This window comes from Coregonus clupeaformis, chromosome 19 (genome assembly GCF_020615455.1).
Source record: "Coregonus clupeaformis isolate EN_2021a chromosome 19, ASM2061545v1, whole genome shotgun sequence".
Classification (NCBI taxonomy): Eukaryota; Metazoa; Chordata; class Actinopteri; order Salmoniformes; family Salmonidae; genus Coregonus; species Coregonus clupeaformis.
Genome location: NC_059210.1, coordinates 10318491 through 10340182, shown reverse-complemented (window position 1 = coordinate 10340182; position 21692 = coordinate 10318491). Strand labels below are relative to the sequence as shown.

Here is a 21692-nt window from a genome sequence, read left to right as displayed (position 1 = left end):
ACTAAGGAGGACTCCCATACCATAACCATATCAATTTAAAGGGTATGTTCTCTACCGTCTTTGGCTACAGTCAAAGTTAGTTTTCTACTTGCGACCTTCAATAGCGTACATTCACACTTACCTTCGTCCATAATAGTGACGGCTTCCTCTGTAATGACGGGCCCTGCTCCCTGGCCTGTTTTGGCATTGAAATAAAACTTGTAGCGAGTGCTGTACTTGAGGTTGGGGAGCGTGACAGAGGTCTTGTTGGCCGGCAGGGCCAGCTCTTCCATCGGACCCAGCTCGTTGGAGCTATTGACTGAAGAGGTGGAGGGGCGGAGAGGTAGAGGAGTGGAGAGGTGGAGGAGGGGGTAATGTAGTGGTGGAGGAGTGGATAGGTGGAGGAGGGGGTAATGTAGAGGTAGAGGAGTGGAGAGGTGGAGGAGGGGGTAATGTAGAGGTGGAGGAGTGGAGAGGTGGAGGAGGGGGTAATGTAGAGGTGGAAGAGTGGATAGGTGGAGGAGGAGGTAATGTAGAGGTGGAGGAGTGGAGAGGTGGAGGAGGAGGTAATGTAGAGGTGGAGGAGTGGAGAGGTGGAGGAGGGGGGTAATGTAGAGGTGGAGGAGTGGAGAGGTGGAGGAGGAGGTAATGTAGAGGTGGAGGAGTGGAGAGGTGGAGGAGGGGGTAATGTAGAGGTGGAGGAGTGGATAGGTGGAGGAGGAGGTAATGTAGAGGTGGAGGAGTGGAGAGGTGGAGGAGGGGGTAATGTAGAGGTGGAGGAGTGGATAGGTGGAGGAGGAGGTAATGTAGAGGTGGAGGAGTGGAGAGGTGGAGGAGGAGGTAATGTAGAGGTGGTGTAGCGAGATGGGACCGGTGGAGGGAGGGAGATGGGTGGGGTGTAGCAAGATGGGACAGGTGGTAGGTGGAGGGGTGGATGGTGGAGGGGTGGAGTAGTGTATGTGTGGAAAGTGGAGGGGGGTGACAGATCAGATTAACCATCAAGCTGTGCGGTTCTCACTCTGTTTGATGATGTTTCTGGTCAATACAGCATACTGTCCATACATAGCTAACACACAGTACATACACAGGCTCAACTCTTATGTAATGACACCAGAGTACTATGGTGATAGTACTACACAGACGTAAAGGACCTAGTGTAGTAACTCTTCCTGTAGTAACTCTTCCTGTAGTAACTCCTCCTGTAGTAACTCTTCCTGTAGTAACTCCTCCTGTAGTAACTCTTCCTGTAGTAACTCCTCCTGTAGTAACTCTTCCTGTAGTAACTCTTCCTGTAGTAACTCTTCCTGTAGTAACTCTTCCTGTAGTAACTCCTCCTGTAGTAACTCTTCCTGTAGTAACTCTTCCTGTAGTAACTCTTCCTGTAGTAACTCCTCCTGTAGTAACTCTTCCTGTAGTAACTACTACTGTAGTAACTCCTCCTGTAGTAACTCCTCCTGTAGTAACTCCTCCTGTAGTAACTCCTACTGTAGTAACTCCTCCTGTAGTAACTACTACTGTAGTATCTCCTCCTGTAGTAACTCCTACTGTAGTAACTCCTCCTGTAGTAACTCCTCCTGTAGTAACTACTACTGTAGTAACTACTACTGTAGTAACTCCTCCTGTAGTATATCCTCCTGTAGTAACTCCTCCTGTAGTAACTACTACTGTAGTAACTTCTACTGTAGTAACTCCTCCTGTAGTAACTCCTCCTGTAGTAACTTCTACTGTAGTAAGTCCTCCTGTAGTAACTACTACTGTAGTAACTTCTACTGTAGTAAGTCCTCCTGTAGTAACTCCTCCTGTAGTAACTCATCCTGTAGTAACTCCTCCTGTAATAACTCCTCCTGTAGTAACTCCTCCTGTAGTAACTACTACTGTAGTAAGTCCTCCTGTAGTAACTCTTCCTGTAGTAACTCTTCCTGTAATAACTCCTCCTGTAGTAACTACTACTGTAGTAACTTCTACTGTAGTAACTCCTCCTGTAGTAACTCCTCCTGTAATAACTCCTCCTGTAGTAACTACTACTGTAGTAACTTCTACTGTAGTAACTCTTCCTGTAGTAACTCCTCCTGTAGTAACTACTACTGTAGTAACTCCTCCTGTAGTAACTCCTCCTGTAGTAACTCCTCCTGTAGTAACTCCTACTGTAGTAACTCCTCACTGTAGTAACTCCTCCTGTAGTAACTCCTCCTGTAGTAACTGCTACTGTACACTAGACAACACTACAGACTACAAAGAAAGGGGGTGTTCTATTCAGTTTTGGAATCATCAAGAAAAGGCTCTCAAATCTCTGACAGACCCTCTAGGTCTATAGACCTACTATCTTATCCCTGATGTAACCTAACGTAGGTAGAAACGTCCCTGTGAAGCCTCACCTGGCTGGTATTTCAGGGTGTAGCCGGTGAGGTGTCCGTTGTGGTCGTTGGGAGGACCCCATTCCAGAGTCAAAGAGTCCAGGTTAGAGTTGGTGATCCTCAGGAAAGATGGCCGCCCAGGAACTGCGTGATAGACACAAAGGGAATATTCACACAAAATAATTTTCTTCTGTATTTTTTTGTACATTTAGTTGAGCACAAAAGCTTCCTTGAATCGGCATACTAACTATGGATGCCGGACCTCCCACCACGGAGCGTTGACTTGAATGAGAATGTCTGTTCTAGTAATTATATTTCTATATTTTATGACGTAAAATAAATTAATTTTGGCTCCTCCTACCTCCTTCGGGGGTCTCAAACTGCAGGGTGGAGCTGGCGGGGCCCTCCCCCTTGCTGTTGTAGACCCTGACGTTAAACAGGTAGAGGCTGTAGGGCTGCAGGCCGGGGAGCATGCCATGACTCTTGTTCCCACTGAAGGTCAGAACCTGCTGCTTCACGTGGTGGGGGTTGTGTTTGTGGAGGCTCCGCTCACGCCAGTAATACACCTGGTAGAGACACAGACACAGAGGAGTTAGATGAGTGTGTGTCTGTTGGGGGGGTGGATGTGTTTGTGGAGGCTCCGGGGGTGGGTAAGTGGCGTGTGTGTTCGTGTTTGTGTGTGTGTGTGTGTGTATGCATGCGTGTGTGTGTGTATGCATGTGTGTGTGTGTGTCTGTGTGTCTGTTTCTATGCGTCGGCTGTTTTGTATCACAGTATTACATTATCCTCTGTCATCTTTGACGAGAGTGCTGTGTACAGTACCTTGTATCCCTTGAGAAGTCCCCGTACTGTCTTCGGGGGGACAGGCTCCCAGTGCACCTCAGCCAGGGTGCTGTTTAACACTAGGACCTGGACACTGTCTGGAGCCTGCAACGGCACTGTGGGAAACACGGTTAGAGGGAACACAATTAGAACAGAAAACAGTGACATTACGGGACAGGAAACACCACTTCATTTGAGAGGATTATAAATTGTTGCTATAGTTACAGTAACTCCCTAGAACAGATCAAATGAAGAAGAACTAGAACACGTAGCAGCTTTGTATCTGTCAAGTCATGCAACACATCAGTCAGTTTTCAGGACACAGATTCAATCCCGACCTTAAAAGCATTTCAATGGAGATTCTCCATTAGGGGCGGCAGGTAGCCTAGTGGTTAAGATCGTTGGGCAAGTAACCAAAATGTAGCTGGTTGGACACCCTGAGCCGACTAGGTGAACAATCTGCCGATGTGCCATTGAGCAAGGCACCTAACCCTAATTGCTCTTGTTAGTCGCTCTGGATAATGTTTAAAAAAAAGAAGCATGATGTATAGTCCAAGAAACTGTCCCATAGTGTATCCTTAAAGATACTAAATGGCGATGTGTGACTCACAGTCCTCTCCGGAGTGTCCGGTGACCACAGCTGGCTCAGGTCCAATCCCGTAGTCGTTGATGGCTTGAACCTTGACCTCGTATGGTGTGAAGGTGGGCATCCCAGAGACCATGAACTTGGAGACGTTGGCCACGGTCACTGACGTCCAGTCCTTGTCCACATCCTTCTGTCTCCACATCACCTTGTACTGCAGGCCTGGACCGTTAGCCTGGAGGCCTGACATTGGCTATGAGAGACAGATGACCACATTGTTATTACTGAACCAATGGTAATTCATTAGTTTGACTAACAGTACTGCATTAATGAACAGCTGACAGGCACCCTGCACAGTACTGCATTAATGAACAGGTGACACCATCTTCCTTACAAATAAAATGCTGCATCTGTAGCTTACCTTCCACAATATCATAAGGTTGTCATGTTCAGTTCCAAAACCTTCAACTCCACTGGGGTTCTCATCTGGAGCTAATAGGTGAAGAAATGCCAATTACACAGAATGCCAAATCAACAGAATGTCAAATCAACAGTATGCACAAATCTATAAACTGTTTTAGTCAATGAATTATACAATCAACCCCATTATTAACAAGTAAATCCTAGAGTCTGTACCTGCAGGGTTGGTCTTGTACATGTGGGAAGGTTTGGAGGGGTTGGAGAGACCCACAGCGTTCAGGGCCAGGACTCTGAAGGTATAGTGAACGTAAGGGGACAGTTTGAGGAAGGCCGTGGTCTTGCTACCCGGGACATCCGTCAGGTTGTGCCAGTGGCCATGTTGGTGGAGAGAGTCTGTGTACTGGATCACAAACTCTGAGGGGGAACGAGGTGGAAAAATGGTGAGTGATTGCAGGGAATGTAAGCCATGAGTTTTTACACGCTAACATGTAGAATGGTATTTAGAATGTATTATCTAACTCCAGTCTTGGTATAGTTGACACAGGCCTAATCTCTCTGAGCTCCCTGACATACTGTATACCTATCAACAGTACCCTTGAAGATCCTGACACTATCAGAACCTGCACGTTTTTTTAAACCCATAAAATCCACCATTAAATACATATGATATGGGCAGTGCTGAACAAACATAATTAGCAAGTACTCTGAGTAGTGCTAACATCATTAAACACAGTGCGATTTACTAAACTTAATAGCACTGCAGCTATAGTACAATCTCAGGATAATAATGAAACAGACATTAGATAGGGATCTGGGAATAAAAGTCCTGCCATTAGTGCTGCACACTAATACACACAACACAAACACACACACAAACACACACACACACACAGAGGAGCCTCCAGGCTTACTGACTGTACTGTATACAGGCCTCTCAAGGGACAACATGGATCAAATTCACACTAAGACACACATCAACATAGAAACACAGACAGACAGACACACACACACACACAGGTACAGTGCCTTTCAAAAGTATTCATCCCCCTTGGCGTTTTTCCTATTTTGTTGCATTACAACCTGTAATTTAAATTGATTTTTATTTGGATTTCATGTAATGGACATACACAAAATAGTCCAAATTAGTGAAGTGAAATGAAAAAAATGTTTTAAAAAATTCTAAAGAATAAATAACGGAAAAGTGGTGCGTGCATTTTTATTCACCCCCTTTGCTATGAAGCCTCTAAATAAGATCTGGTGCAACCAATTACCTTCAGAAGTCACATAATTAGTTAAATAAAGTCCACCTGTGTGCAATCTAAGTGTCACATGATCTGTCACATGATCTCAGTATATATACACCTGTTCTGAGTCTGCAACACCACTAAGCAAGGGGCACCACCAAGCAAGAGGCACAATGAAGACCAAGGAGCTCTCCAAACAGGTCAGGGACAAAGTTGTGGAGAAGTACAGATCAGGGTTGGGTTATAAAAAAATATCTGAAACTTTGAACATCCCACGGAGCACCATTAAATCCATTATAAAAAAATTGAAAGAATATGGCACCACAACAAACCTGCCAAGAGAGGGCCACCCACCAAAACTCATGGACCAGGCAAGGAGGGCATTAATCAGAAAGGCAAAAAAGAGACCAAAGAAACCCTGAAGCACCTGCAAAGCTCCACAGCGGAGATTGGAGTATCTGTCCATAGGACCACTTTAAGCCGTGCTTAAAGAAAAAAATAAGCATGTGGGAGACTCCCCAAACATATGGAAGAAGGTACTCTGGTCAGATGAGACTAAAATTTAGCTTTTTGGCCATCAAGGAAAACGCTATGTCTGGGAAACTGGTCAGAATTGAAGGAATGATGGATGGAGCTCAATACAGGGAAATTCTTGAGAAACCTGTTTCAGTCTTCAAGAGATTTGAGACTGGGACGGAGGTTCACCTTCCAGCAGGACAATGACCCTAAGCATACTGCTAAAGCAACACTCAAGTGGTTTAAGGGGAAACATTTAAATGTCTCAAAGCCCAGACCTCAAGCCAATTGAGAATCTGTGGTATGACTTAAAGATTGCTGTACACCAGCGGAACCCATCCAACTTGAAGGAGCTGGAGCAGTTTTGCATTGAAGAATGGGCAAAAATCCCAGTGGCTAGATTTGCCAAGCTTATAGAGACATACCCCAAGAGACGTGCAGCTGTAATTGCTGCATAAGGTAGCTCTACAAAGTATTGATTTTGGGGGGGGTGAATAGTTATGCACGCTCAAGTTTTCTGTTTTTTTTTTGGTCTTATTTCTTGTTTGTTTCACAAGAAAAAATATTTTGCATCTTCAAAGTGGTAGGCATGTTGTGTAAATAAAATGATACAAACCCCCCAAAAAATCAATTTTAATTCCAGGTTCCAGAATGCCGCAGCCCGTCTGGTGTTCAACCTTCCCAAGTTCTCTCACGTCACCCCCCTCCTCCGCACACTCCACTGGCTTCCAGTTGAAGCTCGCATCCGTTACAAGACCATGGTGCTTGCCTATGGAGCAGTGAGGGGAACGGCACCTCCGTACCTTCAGGCTCTGATCAGTCCCTACACCCAGGCGAGGGCATTGCGTTCATCCACCTCTGGCCTGCTGGCTCCCTTCCTCTGCGGAAGCATAGTTCCCGCTCAGCCCAGTCAAAGCTGTTCGCTGCTCTGGCACCCCAATGATGGAACAAGCTCCCTCACGACGCCAGGACAGCGGAGTCACTCACCACCTTCCGGAGACATTTGAAACCCCACCTCTTTAAGGAACACCTGGGATAGGATAAAGTAATCCTTCTACCCCCCAAAAAGAAAAAAAAAGAAAGTATAATTGTAAAGTGGTTATCCCACTGGCTATAGGGTGAATGCACCAATTTGTAGTCGCTCTGGATAAGAGCGTCTGCTAAATGACGTAAATGTGCCCTTGAGCAAGGCACTTAACCCTAATTGCTCCTGTAAGTCGCTCTGGATAAGAGCGTCTGCTAAATGACTAAAATGTAAAATGTAAATGTAGTAAAAATGCCAAGGGGGGTGAATACTTTCGCAAGCCAAGGGGGGTGAATACTTTCGCAAGCCAAGGGGGGTGAATACTTTCGCAAGGCACTGTACAGCAGGTACGTACTGTGAATAGGGCTGTTGTGTTCGTCTCCAGGTATCCAGGTGAGCTGGACACTCTTGGGTTTCAGGTCAGTCAGCTCCAGGTCAGTAGGAGGGTCTGGTTGTTCTGGAGAACACGGGACATGTAGCTCAGTACAATAGACAGGTACATTACTGTAACTCCCAGCACAACAACATTATTCGGTCATGCCATGCCACGTATGGAGCCACAGACTGTAAAAAAAGAAGTATGGAACACAGGAAGAGAATATCCTTTTTATTGCCACAAGAACGCTTCAGACAAATGAGGTGGATGGAAATGGACCAGTTCAAAAGGAACCCCATTCTGCAGCAGGGACAAAGACACCAAACAGCGTGACAAATATATACTTCAGGATGAAGCCTTTTATCTACTTCCCCAGAGTCAGATGAAGTTGTGGATACCATTTTTATGTCTTTGTGTGCAGTTTGAAGGAAGTTGATAACTAGTGTTAGCACAATTTCTAACTAGAGTTAGCAAATTGACTGGAAGTCTATGGTAACTGCTAGCATGCTAGTAGATACCATAGTCTTCCAGTCATTGCACTAACGCTAGTTAGATTTGGCTCGCAAAACTACCTCTAACTTTCTTCATACTGGATGCAGAGACATAAAAATGGTATCCATGAGTTCATCTGACTCTGGGGAAGTAGAAAAATGGCCTCATTACCAAAATCCCGAAGTATCCCATTAAAGGCACTAGTAATTACTCCACACTCAAAGACACCGTTTTAATGAGCTGTATTGCTGATGTATTCATTGAAAAACACATGCTAAACAAAATAACAATTGCACATTTAGGGAAGAAAAAAATCTGCAAACTGCTTTTAAAATAAAGGATGAATGATATAAGAAAATTGTGAAATCAAAAAGCCCTTTAATAGACGGTGATTAAATTAAAATGACTGTCTGTTGCTCCGTCCGTCTGTCAGTCCGGATGCTGTTGATGTCACACACAAACACTGTGAATGATCACATCTGCGAGCAGCGCAGCATGCTTGCCTGTGCAGACACATAATCCACACACACACACACACAAGCCCATGGGACTGGGAGCAGAGCGTTTGTGTTTACTGCAGGTTTACCGTAGATGACAGCTGGAGTAGGAGTTGCCTCTGCCAGGTAGGAGAACAGGTGGGAGTGAGGTAGGGGTTAAGTAGTTAGTGATTAGAGACACAACAACAGGACACCCTCTGTCTTACTTGACGTTATTGTACATAATAGAATATAGTAGAATAGAATAGAATAACTGAATTTTTCCCAACAACACTAACAGATGCAACATTGTTACTGTCATGTGATTTGAGGGATCATGAGCATGTTTCTGGTATGTAAGTTTATGAGAGAGAGAGTTACAGATGTAGGACCTTCATTTGATCACTGAGCGGCAGGAAATGCAGATCAGCTTTGTGATTTACATAAATTCACTGAAAACCTGCACTAACACACAGTTATATTAACAGTATTACACTTTTCATGTAGCCTAATTTTGACCAGCTAATAGGCTAACCACCGATCAAGCAACATCATGGATTAAGTGTTAAAATCGTCAATACAGGTCAAATTAAGATCCCACATCTGTACATACCGACGACCGTGAGCTCAGCGCTGGCAGAGTCCTGGTCCAGAGTAGTATTCATTATGCAGGTGTAAGTTCCCGCATCATTCTCTGTCACATCTGTTATGGTCAGGCTGTCAGAGTCCACCAGAAATCTGGGAAGACATAGACAACGTCAGTCAGTTTAAAGGGTCCTCTTGTGTAAGTGTATAACCCTTTTGTTTGTGTTGAATTATGTGTTTTGTGTATGCACTCAGGAAGCCCTGATGGACTAATGGATAAACTAAATTATAAACTGGGTAGTTCGAGCTCTGAATTCTGATTGGCTGACAGCTGTGGTATATCAGACCATATACCACGGGTATGACAAAACATTTATTTTGACTGTTCTAATTACGTTGTTAACCCGTTTATAATAGCAATAAGGCACCTCAGGGGTTTGTGGTATATGGCCAATATACCACGGCTAAGGGCTGTATCCAGGCACTCCGCGTTGCGTTGTGCATTAGAAGAGTCCTTATCCATGGTATATTGGCCATATACAACACCTCCTCGGGCTTTATTGCTTAATTGAACTAAAATACTGTCATAAGAGGAGAATATACAAAGCCAGGACTTACTACTGCAGAAATAATTGCATGTGCTCTATGTTGAAACATGAGTGTTTGAGTACCACCAAGTACCTCTCGTCGTCGGGTAGCTCTCCGTTGTCTTTGAGCCAGGTCATGGTGGGGATGAGGGTGGGGTCGTGTTTTACTTTACACTCAAACACCACGTTCCTATTTCTCTGGGACACCTTGTATTCCGGCTGCTTCAGGATACGAGTTGGCTCTGGGGGTAGAGGTTGCTTCAGAAACAACACAACGCAATATCCTGCTCCGTTGTTTATCTCAATGAGACTAATCTGGACAATTAAAGTTGGATAAATAAGTGGTGTTCAGGGTTGTTTTATATTCTCAGGGCCATGAGTTTTCCCTGGTTAGATCATATGGTCAGGAAAAACTATTGACCCTACGTATTCTATATGGTATGGTTTTCTAACCTTCAGAAAACACATCCAGTAGAGAGAGAGAGAGAGAGAGAGAGAGAGAGAGAGAGAGAGAGAGAGAGAGAGAGAGAGAGAGAGAGAGAGAGAGAGAGAGAGAGAGAGAGAGAGAGAGTGTAATGAGAGAGAGTGTAAAGAGAGAGAGTGTAAAGAGAGAGAGTGTAACTTCTGAGTGTAATGTTTACTGTTAATATTTATTGTTTATTTCACTTTTGTTTACTATCTACTTCACTTGCTTTGGCAATGTTAACACACGTTTCCCATGCCAATAAAGCCCTTAAATTGAATTGAAATTGAATTGAATTGAGAGAGAGAGAGAGAGAGAGAGAGAGAGAGAGAGAGAGAGAGAGAGAGAGAGAGAGAGAGAGAGAGAGAGAGAATGAGAAAGTGAGAGCAAGAGCGAGAGAGAATGAGAGAGAGAGAGAGAGAGAGAGAATGAGTGAGATGGAGAGAGAGAGAGAGAGAGAGAGAGATGGAGAGAGAGAGAGCGAAAGAGAGAGAGAATGAGAAAGTGAGTGCGAGAGAGAGAGAGAATGAGAAAGTGAGAGAATAGTGTGGTATCTCACCTTTGACCTCCAGATAGACATGATTCTCAGCGATGCCCAGAGTGTTCCTGGCCACACAGGTATACTGCCCACTGTTGAGGGCCTGGGCCACATATATCTCCAGAGTCCCGTTTTCATGCAGCAAGTAGGGGTCCCCTTCCAGGGTGCTGGACTGGCTGTCCTTAAACCTGACAGGGGATAGGGGAACCACAGGCTCTGAACTTTTAAGCTGGGATTGGGGTAAGATCTGTTGCACATACCAGTTTCTTAAAAAACGCTACAGCACTGTGTTGCACACATATTGCTGACAATACTGTGGCGCAACCTATTTTTTTAGTACCCATAACTGCATGTACAGTATACCAAAAAGTTCAAAGGTCGTGAACTCACCATGTGATTTTGGGGATGGGCGAGCCGAAGGAGGAACAGTCCAGAAAGGCGTGGTTGTTTCGGATCACCTGGTAGACCATGTTAGCTGGAGTCAGTACTCTGGGGGTTTCAGCTATAAACAGACACAAGAATGCGTTTGCAAGTTCAATGCAATTCAGAGACAGAAAAGCTGAATTTCAAGCTTTAACTTCAAAGTTCTGAGTTCTAAGTTCGAGTAATGTAACGATCCCGGCAGTCTGAGTCGGGTCCTGTCTGGTGACTAGTTTTTCTGTTCGTGATCTCCAGTTTCCCGAGGGTTCGGGAACGCTCCGGGGAGCTCTCTTGATTTCCGCACCTGCATCCCATCAGCAATCTGCACACCTGGTCCTGATCATCACCCTTCTTAGGCTCTGGCCTAACATCCATTCCCTGCCGGATCGTTAGCCATGAACAGTAGGTTTACCAGAGTATCAGTCTTAGAGCCTAGCGTTAGTTTTGTTGTTTTTGCACCTTGTTGGTTTGTTGCTTACTTACCCCCGTTTTGTTCCATCTGCAGTCACCCGTCCGGAACCTTCATCCAACCTCTGCCTGGTGGTCGGCGGCTGCCGACCCAGGATGGGATCAACCACTGCACCCCCAACAACTAATCAACGCCGCCCGCTCTGTTCCCTGGATTATTCAGCATCACTCTTGAATTTGTAATAAACACTCACCTTCGTTTCAACTTACCTTGTCCTGGTCTGCTTCTGGGTTCTGGCTTAGCAACTCGTGACAGAACGATCCGGCCAGTAATGAACCCAGCGGACCTGGACTCTGTTCGCCATGCCATTACCCAGCAGGAGAAGATGTTGGGCCATCATAGCACGGTACTACAGGAGATCGCGTTGTCAGTTCGGAACCTTTCTACCGGTCTGACGGAGGTCCAGAACCAACGCAAGTGTCCGGTGGAGGATCCACTACCGGTTTCACCCATCTCGCCTGCCGCTTCTGAAGCTGTGTCCTTCCGTGAGCCCAAGGTTCCGACGCCGGATAAATATGAGGGGGAGCTGGGAAGATGCCGTTCCTTCCTTATGCAGTGTGGATTAGTGTTCGATCTACAGCCCTACTCTTATGCCACAGACAAGGCTAGGATAGCCTTTGTGATTGAGTTGCTGCGTGGTCGAGCGCTGGAGTGGGCTTCAGCCGTTTGGGAACGACAGGATCCCTGCATGGCTTCATACCAGGGGTTCACGGCCGAGATGAGGAAGCTCTTCGACCATTCCGTCCGAGGAGGGACGCAGCTAGGCGCCTGTTTTCGCTTTCGCCAAGGAACTTCGCAGCGTGGCCGACTTCGTGATCGAGTTCAAGACGTTGGCTGTGGAGAGTGGGTGGAATGAGGAGGCTCTGCAAGCGGCCTTTTACCAGGGTCTGTCGGAGCAGCTCAAGGATGAGTTGATCTCCTATCCGGAGCCTAGTGACCTGGACAGCTTGGTAGCCTTGTCTATTCGGGTGGATAATCGAGTCCGAGAGCGAAGGAGGGAGAAGCAATGGGTTCCGTCCAACCGATCAGCTTCTCAGGTTCCAGTCGGGTCGTCAAACTGCGCGGCTCGCTAAAGTTGGGAGGACTTTTAGCGAGCCAGTTTCGACCTCTCAATACCTCTGTCAGACCCCGTTTCCCGGCTACCCTTATGAACAGGAATCAGAGCTTAGCGATTAACGCTTTTATCGATTCAGGTGCCGATGGAAGCTTTCTAGATGCCGAGTTGGTGGAACAGCTGGGGCTTTCCAAGGAGCAATTGCCGGAAGCCATTGAAGCTACCACTCTGAACGGCAGTAGTCTGGCACGTATCACGATGAGGACTGAACCGGTTAAGATGCGGTTGTCGGGGAATCATTCTGAGATGATTTCATTCTTCATTCTGCCGTCTTCCCATGTTCCTCTGGTCCTTGGATACCCCTGGCTGAAGGAACACAATCCCACGTTCGATTGGGTGACGGGCAAGGTAACGAGTTGGAGCCTTGATTGTCATGCTAACTGTCTCAAGACTGCCTGCCCCCATTCGGTTCCCAGTCAGGTGATTGAGGCTAAACCCCCAGATTTGTCCCTGGTTCCCGAGACATATCACGATTTGGGGGAAGTGTTCAGTAAGCAGAAGGCTCTGTCACTCCCTCCCCACCGACCATATGATTGTGCCATCAACCTGTTCCCTGGAGCTGTCTACCCCAAGGGAAGGTTATACAGTATCTCCCGACCTGAACGTGAGGCTTTGGAGACCTACATCAAGGAGTCCCTAGCTGCTGGTCTCGTTCGTCCCTCGTCATCACCCCTGGGGGCAGGATTCTTCTTTGTGGGTAAGAAGGATGGCTCTCTTCGACCGTGTATTGATTATCGGGGGTTGAATGACATCACGGTCAAGAACAAGTATCCCCTGCCCTTGATGAGTTCTGCCTTCGACTCCTTACAGGGTGCTACGGTGTTCACCAAGCTAGACCTACGCAATGCGTATCACATGGTCCGGATCAGAGAGGGGGACGAGTGGTTGACGGGTTTCAATACACCGATGGGTCACTTCGAGTATCAGGTGATGCCGTTTGGACTGACCAATGCTCCAGCGGTATTCCAGAGTATGGTGAACGACGTCCTGAGAGATATGATCGGTCTCTTTGTGTTTGTTTACCTGGATGACATTCTGATCTTCTCGAAGGAACCTTCCGACCACGTCCAGCATGTCCGGCAGGTTCTGCAGCGATTGTTGGAGAATCGCCTGTTCGTGAAGGCCGAGAAGTGCGAGTTTCACGCCCACACGACATCCTTTCTCGGGTACATCATCTCCAGGGGAGAGATTAGGATGGACCAGGAGAAGGTTAGAGCGGTTCTGGAATGGGCCCAGCCCGGTACGAGATTGCAGCTCCAGAGATTTTTGGGGTTTGCGAATTTCTACCGCAGATTCATCCGGGATTACAGCCGTGTGGCCGCTCCGTTAACTGCCTTGACTTCCAGTATCAGGACCTTCAAGTGGAATCCGGAGGCGGATCGAGCGTTTCTGGATTTGAAGAGGCGATTCACCAACGCACCGATTCTCTCTCAACCGGACACGGCCCGTCAGTTCGTCGTTGAAGTGGACGCGTCTGATGTGGGAGTTGGCGCCATCCTGTCGCAGCGATGCTCCACGGACAGTAAACTCCATCCCTGCGCCTACTACTCTCGTCGCCTTTCGCCTGCGGAGAGGAATTACGATGTGGGTAACCGGGAGCTTCTCGCGGTGAAACTTGCCTTGGAGGAGTGGCGCCACTGGTTGGAGGGGGCGGAGCAACCGTTTATTGTCTGGACTGACCACAAGAATCTTGCTTACGTGCAATCGGCTAAACGTCTCAACTCCCCGTCAGGCCAGGTGGGCGTTGTTTTTCGGACGATTCAAGTTTTCCCCTGACGTTCCGACCTGGATCTAAGAACGGCAAGGCGGACGCCTTGTCCCGGATGTTCTCCAAGACGGAGGAGAGTGGGTCCAAGACCGAGACAATTCTCCCCCGGAACTGCGTCGTGGGAGCAGTTATGTGGAAGATTGAGGAGGAGGTGCTGGCGGCCCTTCGGACTCAGCCCGGTCCCGGTAACGGTCCACCCGGTCGGTTGTTTGTGCCTGAGTCGGTTCGTCCTGCTGTCCTCAAATGGTCCCACGCCAGCAAGATGGCTTGTCACCCTGGCGTGGCTCGGACAATGGCGTTTCTTCGCAGACGTTTTTGGTGGCCTGCCATGGCCGAGGATACTCGGGGTTTTGTTGCTGCCTGTCCAGTGTGTGCGCAGAATAAGAGTACCAATCGGCCCAGCTCTGGACTACTTCACCCCTTCCTATTCCCCGGCGACCATGGTCGCATCTGGCCCTGGACTTCGTCACTGGGTTGCCCGCTTCTGAGGGGAACACGGTCGTTCTGACTATCGTGGACAGATTCAGCAAGTTCGCCCACTTTGTGCCAATTGCCAAGCTTCCCTCTGCCTCGAGACGTCCGAGATCCTGGTTAGGGAGGTTTTCAGGGTCCACGGTTTGCCCAGTGATATCGTTTCCGACCGTGGCCCTCAGTTTACCTCTGCTGTCTGGAAGTCCTTCTGTTTGGCCATTGGAGCTACAGTCAGTCTCACATCTGGTTTTCACCCCCAATCCAATGGTCAGGCGGAGAGAGCCAACCAGAAGATGGAATCCACGCTACGCTGCCTGGTCTCTTCCAACCCCACCTCCTGGGTCTCTCAGTTGCCTTGGGTTGAGTATGCCCACAATACTCTCCCTACATCTGCCACTGGGATGTCTCCCTTCCAGTGCCTGTATGGCTACCAACCTCCCCTGTTCCCTTCTCAGGAGAAGGAGCTCTCAGTGCCTTCTGTTCAGGCCCATATTCGTCGTTGCCACCGGACCTGGCATCGGGCCAGAAAGGCACTCCTTAGAGTTTCGGACCGGTATCAGCTCCAGGCGAATCGTCGCCGGATCCCCGCTCCCACCTATTCCATCGGAGATAGGGTCTGGTTGGCCACACGGGATCTTCCGTTACGGACTGAGTCTAGGAAGTTGTTACCGAAGTTCATTGGTCCGTTTGTGGTGGAGAAGGTGATCAATCCGGTGGCAGTTCGACTCAAACTCCCGAGGACGCTCAGAGTCCATCCCACCTTTCATGTCTCCTGCCTCAAGCCTGTTTTCCTCAGTCCTCTGTTGCCTCCTCCGCCTCCTCCTCCTCCTCCTCGGATGATCGGAGGTGGTCCTGCCTACACGGTGCGTCGCATCATGGATTCCAGACGGCGGGGCCGGGGTTTCCAGTATCTCGTGGACTGGGAGGGGTATGGTCCTGAAGAGAGGAGTTGGATTCCGCGGCGACAGGTCCTAGATGCTGACCTCATCAGTGACTTCTACCGCCTCCATCCTGGCGCTCCGGGAGTCCGCCCGGTGGCGTTCGTCGGAGGGGGGGGGTACTGTAACGATCCCGGCAGTCTGAGTCGGGTCCTGTCTGGTGACTAGTTTTTCTGTTCGTGATCTCCAGTTTCCCGAGGGTTCGGGAACGCTCCGGGGAGCTCTCTTGATTTCCGCACCTGCATCCCATCAGCAATCTGCACACCTGGTCCTGATCATCACCCTTCTTAGGCTCTGGCCTAACATCCATTCCCTGCCGGATCGTTAGCCATGAACAGTAGGTTTACCAGAGTATCAGTCTTAGAGCCTAGCGTTAGTTTTGTTGTTTTTGCACCTTGTTGGTTTGTTGCTTACTTACCCCCGTTTTGTTCCATCTGCAGTCACCCGTCCGGAACCTTCATCCAACCTCTGCCTGGTGGTCGGCGGCTGCCGACCCAGGATGGGATCAACCACTGCACCCCCAACAACTAATCAACGCCGCCCGCTCTGTTCCCTGGATTATTCAGCATCACTCTTGAATTTGTAATAAACACTCACCTTCGTTTCAACTTACCTTGTCCTGGTCTGCTTCTGGGTTCTGGCTTAGCAACTCGTGACAAGTAAGGGTCCACTCACAAAGAACGTTGATGAAGGCATTGGACAGCAGATATCCATATTCATTGGATGCGTTGCACTGATAGACTGCACTGGATCCAGTCTGGACTTCCTCGAAGATGATGGTGTCACCCTCCACCTTCCTATTGGGGTCCTCAGGTGAATCTAGCAAGGGGTCAAAACACGTGTCAAAGGTTTTACCATAAACCTAGAAAATTATTAACTTGAACATTGTCTGTCTGGCTAAACCTCACAATGGCACATGCAATGACTTAATCACAAATAGACTGTGGTGTCTGTGCACAGTGTCTACAATAAGAGACAGACATGACAACGCCACTCAATCAATCAATACTGAGTACTCACTCTCTATGGGGATGCCGTTCATGGCCCAGGTGATGGTGGGTTTGGGAGTACCACTGGCCCTGCAGATCAACAGACCCTTCTCTCTGGGGGCCAGCACCAGGTTCCTGGGGGTACTGATCCAGTAAGGTGCCGCTGGGATGGGGAGGACCAGACGAACACAACGCAAGCAGACGGTTGGTTAAAGGTCAAACGTGGAAGTTCAGTTTATGTTCACCTCACATTTTGACTTGAATGCTGGCTGTATGGTTGGATCATCTTTTTTATGGTTTTATTTTGTATTTGTTTTTCAACAAGGCAATGTCGCTGTAGAATTTGCATCAAAATACAAGGTTAAACAATTACAACTAGAAAGGAAGAGGAAGAAAGAGGAAAAGGGTCAGAAAGATGACGGAACCCTCTGCTCCGGATACCATAGACAGCATAAAAACCCTGGAAGCTGATAGACCAAGTCAGCCATAAATTCCCCTTTCAGCCCCGCTCATCACATAGCTTTTTTTGTTGTGTTATTGAATGGATAGGACAGTGAAAGGTGGATAGGACAGTGAAAGGCAGACAGGAAAGGTAGGAGGAGTGCAAATCAGAAGGGCAGTGGGCAGAATTCTGACCCATGCCGACTCTGCTATAGGCTACATGTGTGCTAGAGTTATGGGAACTAACTGCTAGGCCACATGACATACCTTTGACGGTGACGCGGATGGTGTGGAGCACAGAGGCCAGGCGGTTGTGGGCGGTGCAGTGGTATTCTCCGGCGTCGGCCTCGGACACGTTCACGATACGCAGTAACTTCTGGAAGTGCAGGATGGAGGTACGGTTGTCAGGGAACTCCCCGCTCAGCTTACTCCACGAGACCTCTGGAGTGGGACTGGATAGGGAACAGGGGGAGGAGAGAGAGAGAGAGAAAGAGAGAGAGAGAGAGAGAGAGAGAGAGAGAGAGAGAGAGAGAGAGAGAGAGAGAGAGAGAGAGAGAGAGAGAGAGAGAGAGAGAGAGAGAGAGAGAGAGAGAGAGAGAGAGAGAGAGAGAGAAAGAGAGAGAGAGAGAGAGAGGAAGAGAGAGAGAGAGGGAGAGAGAGAGAGAGAGAGAGAATAGTGTGAACACATAAGTTTCCAGTGAACTTGCTTAGGTCAGTATGATCTATAAGCACACATACATAATGGTAAAAATGCATTAATAATAGAGGTATACTCTACACAACACATAATACAGGTAAAACACATTGACAGTTTCTCATTGGCACGGAGTACTTACAGTCCTTCCGTGATGCACTCCAACTCCAGAACCTGTCCTCTCAGCACCATCTTGGAGCTGCTGGAGCCAGAAGGGATGAGGAAGGTGGGTTTCCTCTCCTCCGCAGAGCCGTCTGCAGTCACAACGCAGGGGTCAGAGACACAGCTAGTCACAACAAGACTATTCCTGAGGTTTTACCACAGTCAGTGCTGTAGCACTGTGGAGGTCCAGGTCAGGGCTCACACACTCAAACACAGCAGTTGACTTTTTAAACGGTGATTTCTGTTTGAGCTGACATCAGCGGTGTTTATGGTGAAGCTTAAGGGAAAATAGCCTTTAAAAGTCTCTCGCAGTGTGCAGGTTGTAAATGTGTTGGAATTAATCCCTGCCTTCATCCCTTACTGTAAAGGGGTTATTTGGTGGAGGGGTAGGACTGTTCTAAGAGGTGGTGGATATCTAAAGCATCATGTGTTTTCCTGTACAGTTATAACAGATAGTAAACTACTTTCTAGTTCAAGGTGAGGCTAAGGATAACCTTCTCAAAAGGATCATCTTTGGGTATGATACTATGATATTAAGCACAAATGGTGCTTGTGATGATGGCAATGATGATACATAAAGAGAGGTACAGTGTTTCTTTGAGAATCTCTTCTGTCAGATCGGCTTGTCTGTAGCCTCATCTGTTGTACTGCTGACTGCATGACATGCACCTTCAGGGTACCCGACAGACAGACACATAGTTTTGCAAACAATGAGAAATGAACTGATAGGAAATGAAAGATGTCATAGACAGAGGAGGGGTTTTAAGTGGATTGGGAGGAAAGAATTCGGTTGGCTGGGAGAAGAGAATAGATTAACAGACTGGAGTGGTAGTGGTTGCAACATTCACAGTTTGCAAGGCTGTCAATCTGCTTTGCTCCAATAATAATTGGTCATTTAGCAGACGCTCTTATCCAGAGCAATTTACAGGAGCAATTAGGATTAAGTGCCTTGCTCAAGGGCACATCGACAGATTTTTCACCTAGTCGGCTCGGGGATTAGAACCAGCAACTTTTCGGTTACTGGCACAACGCTCTTAACCACTAAGCTACCTGCCGCTACCTATGAAATATATTACTATAATAGAGAGAAAGCTTTTCAAAAGTAGCCTACAATGTAATATAGACCTACTGAATGTAATACAGACAGACCTACTGAATGTAATATAGACCTACTGAATGTAATACAGACCTACTGAATGTAATACAGACAGACCTACTGAATGTAATACAGATCTACTGAATGTAATACAGATGTCAATTGTCCATTTGAATTTACAAAATATGAGCAAGGCAAAGGAGGAACCATCATGCAATGGTTCATTTTAGTTATTTGAAATTATGTTTATAAATAGTTGCTGTTGTCACGCCCTGGCTCTGGGGACTCTTATATGTTGAGCCAGGGTGTGTAGGGTCTATGTTTTGTGTTCTATGTTCACGATCTAGTTTATGTGTTTCTATGTTGGCCGGGGTGGTTCTCAATCAGAGGCAACGTGAATCAGCTGTTGCTTGTTGTCTCTGATTGGGAACCATACTTAGGCAGCCTATTGTGCACTTTTGTGGGATCTTGTTCCATGTTGGTTTGTATTGTATAACTGTGGACTTCACGTATCGTTTTGTTATTTTGTGTATTTGTAAGTACTAAAATAAAAGTATGTACTCGTATCACGCTGCGCCTTGGTCTGCTTCGTATGACGATCGTGACAGCTGTAGAAAAGATCATGTCTTTCACAAAATTGTATTCATTGGTAAAGTTATGGTGGGAGGTGGGGTTAGGTTAAGGTTTAGGGGGTTAATGTTAGTGGTTGATTTCTAGTATTGGTTTACTACTAAAGAAGACGACAATCACTAGGGTAAGGTTTAGAGGTCGATGTAAGTGGTTGGTTTCTATTGGTTGACGACCACAGGAAGGTAGAACCACTAGGGGGTGCCAAAACTCACCACTAAAAAAATCAGTTTCATTGAATAAAGCAGCAACAGTCTCATTGATTGCATCCACTGTAACACAACAGAAAATAATCAAACATGCCACATGTTGAAGTCAATAAAGTGATTGGACAAATAAACATGAATGCTTGAATGATAAAATCAAACTGTGTGAACTGAACAAAATGCTGAACGATGATCATAGATATACTGTAGACAACGAATAGATGGTCAAATCTTGTCTGTGAATCTGTATTGTCATGACGATCAGTCAGTGGTAACTGGACTGTATGAGAAAGCCTTTTGTTGTTGAGAGAGGCTTTTCATGATGACTACTAGACTACTACTGGCAATGCTGAGGTTGGGATAACTGATAGGAAACTCCTACGCAAACTGACACACACATTCAATGCTGAGCAGAAGTACACACACACACACACACACACAAGAACACACACATGTGCACATGCACGCATTCACGCGCACACACACATTCACACACACACACACACACTTACGGTTGAGCACTGAGAGGGTGATGGGTTGTTTCTGCTGGATGGTCTGTGTGTGAGGGAAGCGGGCATAACAGATGTAGTCGTTCCTCGAGTCCTTCTTCAGAACGTTGGAGAAGTACAAGTCTCCGTTCAACGCCTGGAACACGCGGCTGCTCTGAGGCAGTCTCTGGAAGTCTGGGGGAGGAAATGAGGAGAACTATCAACCCCAGCAGGCCACAATACTGAGGCTTCCATTAATGTCTCATTGCATGAGGAATATTTTGACTCATAATTTGCAAGGCAATGAAACCAAACAGGTAAGACTACCCAAGATTTGACCATTCAGAAACAGGTGTGGAAAGGACATATTTCCCATTTGGTTCTTATATGATCCAGCTAAAATGTATAAAAAGTAACAGGTATCTACAGGTATCTACGTATCTACAGCACAACAGACAGTGGACTATAAAGACCATACTTACTGAAGTCCATCCAAAAGATGATGGGAGGTGGCAGGCCAGCAGGGGGCCGGCACTGTAGCACTAGAGACACGCCCTCCTGAACTCTGATTGGCTCGTTCCTCTCCTTTGACCACAAGGGGGACCCTGAAGAGGCGAGGGAGATAGCCCCAAATGCACATGAGGAAAACATGATATACCAGTATGTGGTTTCTACATTTACCTAATGTCATCAAGAAGACTGAGAGAATAAAAGGACTGAGTTGTAGCTACATGGAAGGAATGAGTTGTAGCTACATGGAAGGAATGAGTTGTAGCTACATGGAAGGAATGAGTTGTAGCTACATTTTACATTTTAGTCATTTAGCAGACGCTCTTATCCAGAGCGACTTACAGTTAGTGAGTGCATACATTTTTCATACTGGCCCCCCGTGGGAAACGAACCCACAACCCTGGCGTTGCAAGCGCCATGCTCTACCAACTGAGCTACAGGAGGAATGAGTTGTAGCTACATGGAAGGAATGAGTTCTAGCTACATGGAAGGAAGGAATTCTAGCTACATGGAAGGAATGAGTTCTAGCTACATGGAAGGAATGAGTTCTAGCTACATGGAAGGAATGAGTTCTAGCTACATGGAAGGAATGAGTTCTAGCTACATGGAAGGAATGAGTTCTAGTTACTAAACTGCATCAAGCTAGAGGTAAACACAATGGAAGTTGTGATAGGTGTTTCCAGGTAACAATTATTAGCATGATGTCTTTCCACATGTAACCATTACCTTCCATGAAGAGAGCATTGATGATGGAAAATACATCTCATTAGTTTCAAAAGAAAAGATTGAATGGTGATAAATCAAAGAGACACATCATTGATAAGCTTAGGGGAGAATGGA

General features: G+C 46.9%; 1 protein-coding gene across 14 annotated transcripts in view; it reads right to left on the bottom strand.

The window, feature by feature from the left end:
- LOC121531634 (neuronal cell adhesion molecule) overlaps positions 1 to 21692 on the bottom strand; it is a 162204-nt gene that overhangs the window by 13894 nt on the left and 126618 nt on the right. For 5 of the 14 annotated variants that reach the window (XM_041836963.2, XM_041836965.2, XM_041836969.2 and 2 more), the window contains 20 exons: positions 20825 to 20947; positions 20367 to 20537; positions 19864 to 19920; positions 17906 to 18017; positions 17337 to 17521; positions 16660 to 16791; positions 16315 to 16458; positions 10850 to 10961; positions 10481 to 10647; positions 9553 to 9700; positions 8900 to 9024; positions 8397 to 8426; positions 7298 to 7399; positions 4375 to 4572; positions 4160 to 4230; positions 3766 to 3991; positions 3156 to 3271; positions 2695 to 2899; positions 2355 to 2477; positions 122 to 298 (listed from right to left, as the gene is read on the bottom strand). In XM_041836963.2, coding sequence (XP_041692897.2) covers positions 122 to 298; positions 2355 to 2477; positions 2695 to 2899; positions 3156 to 3271; positions 3766 to 3991; positions 4160 to 4230; positions 4375 to 4572; positions 7298 to 7399; positions 8397 to 8426; positions 8900 to 9024; positions 9553 to 9700; positions 10481 to 10647; positions 10850 to 10961; positions 16315 to 16458; positions 16660 to 16791; positions 17337 to 17521; positions 17906 to 18017; positions 19864 to 19920; positions 20367 to 20537; positions 20825 to 20947 — 2724 coding nt within the window. The remainder of the gene's footprint in view (positions 1 to 121; positions 299 to 2354; positions 2478 to 2694; positions 2900 to 3155; positions 3272 to 3765; positions 3992 to 4159; positions 4231 to 4374; positions 4573 to 7297; positions 7400 to 8396; positions 8427 to 8899; positions 9025 to 9552; positions 9701 to 10480; positions 10648 to 10849; positions 10962 to 16314; positions 16459 to 16659; positions 16792 to 17336; positions 17522 to 17905; positions 18018 to 19863; positions 19921 to 20366; positions 20538 to 20824; positions 20948 to 21692) is intronic. The other 9 variants (XM_041836964.2, XM_041836972.2, XM_041836973.2 and 6 more) reach the window with 5 other exon arrangements.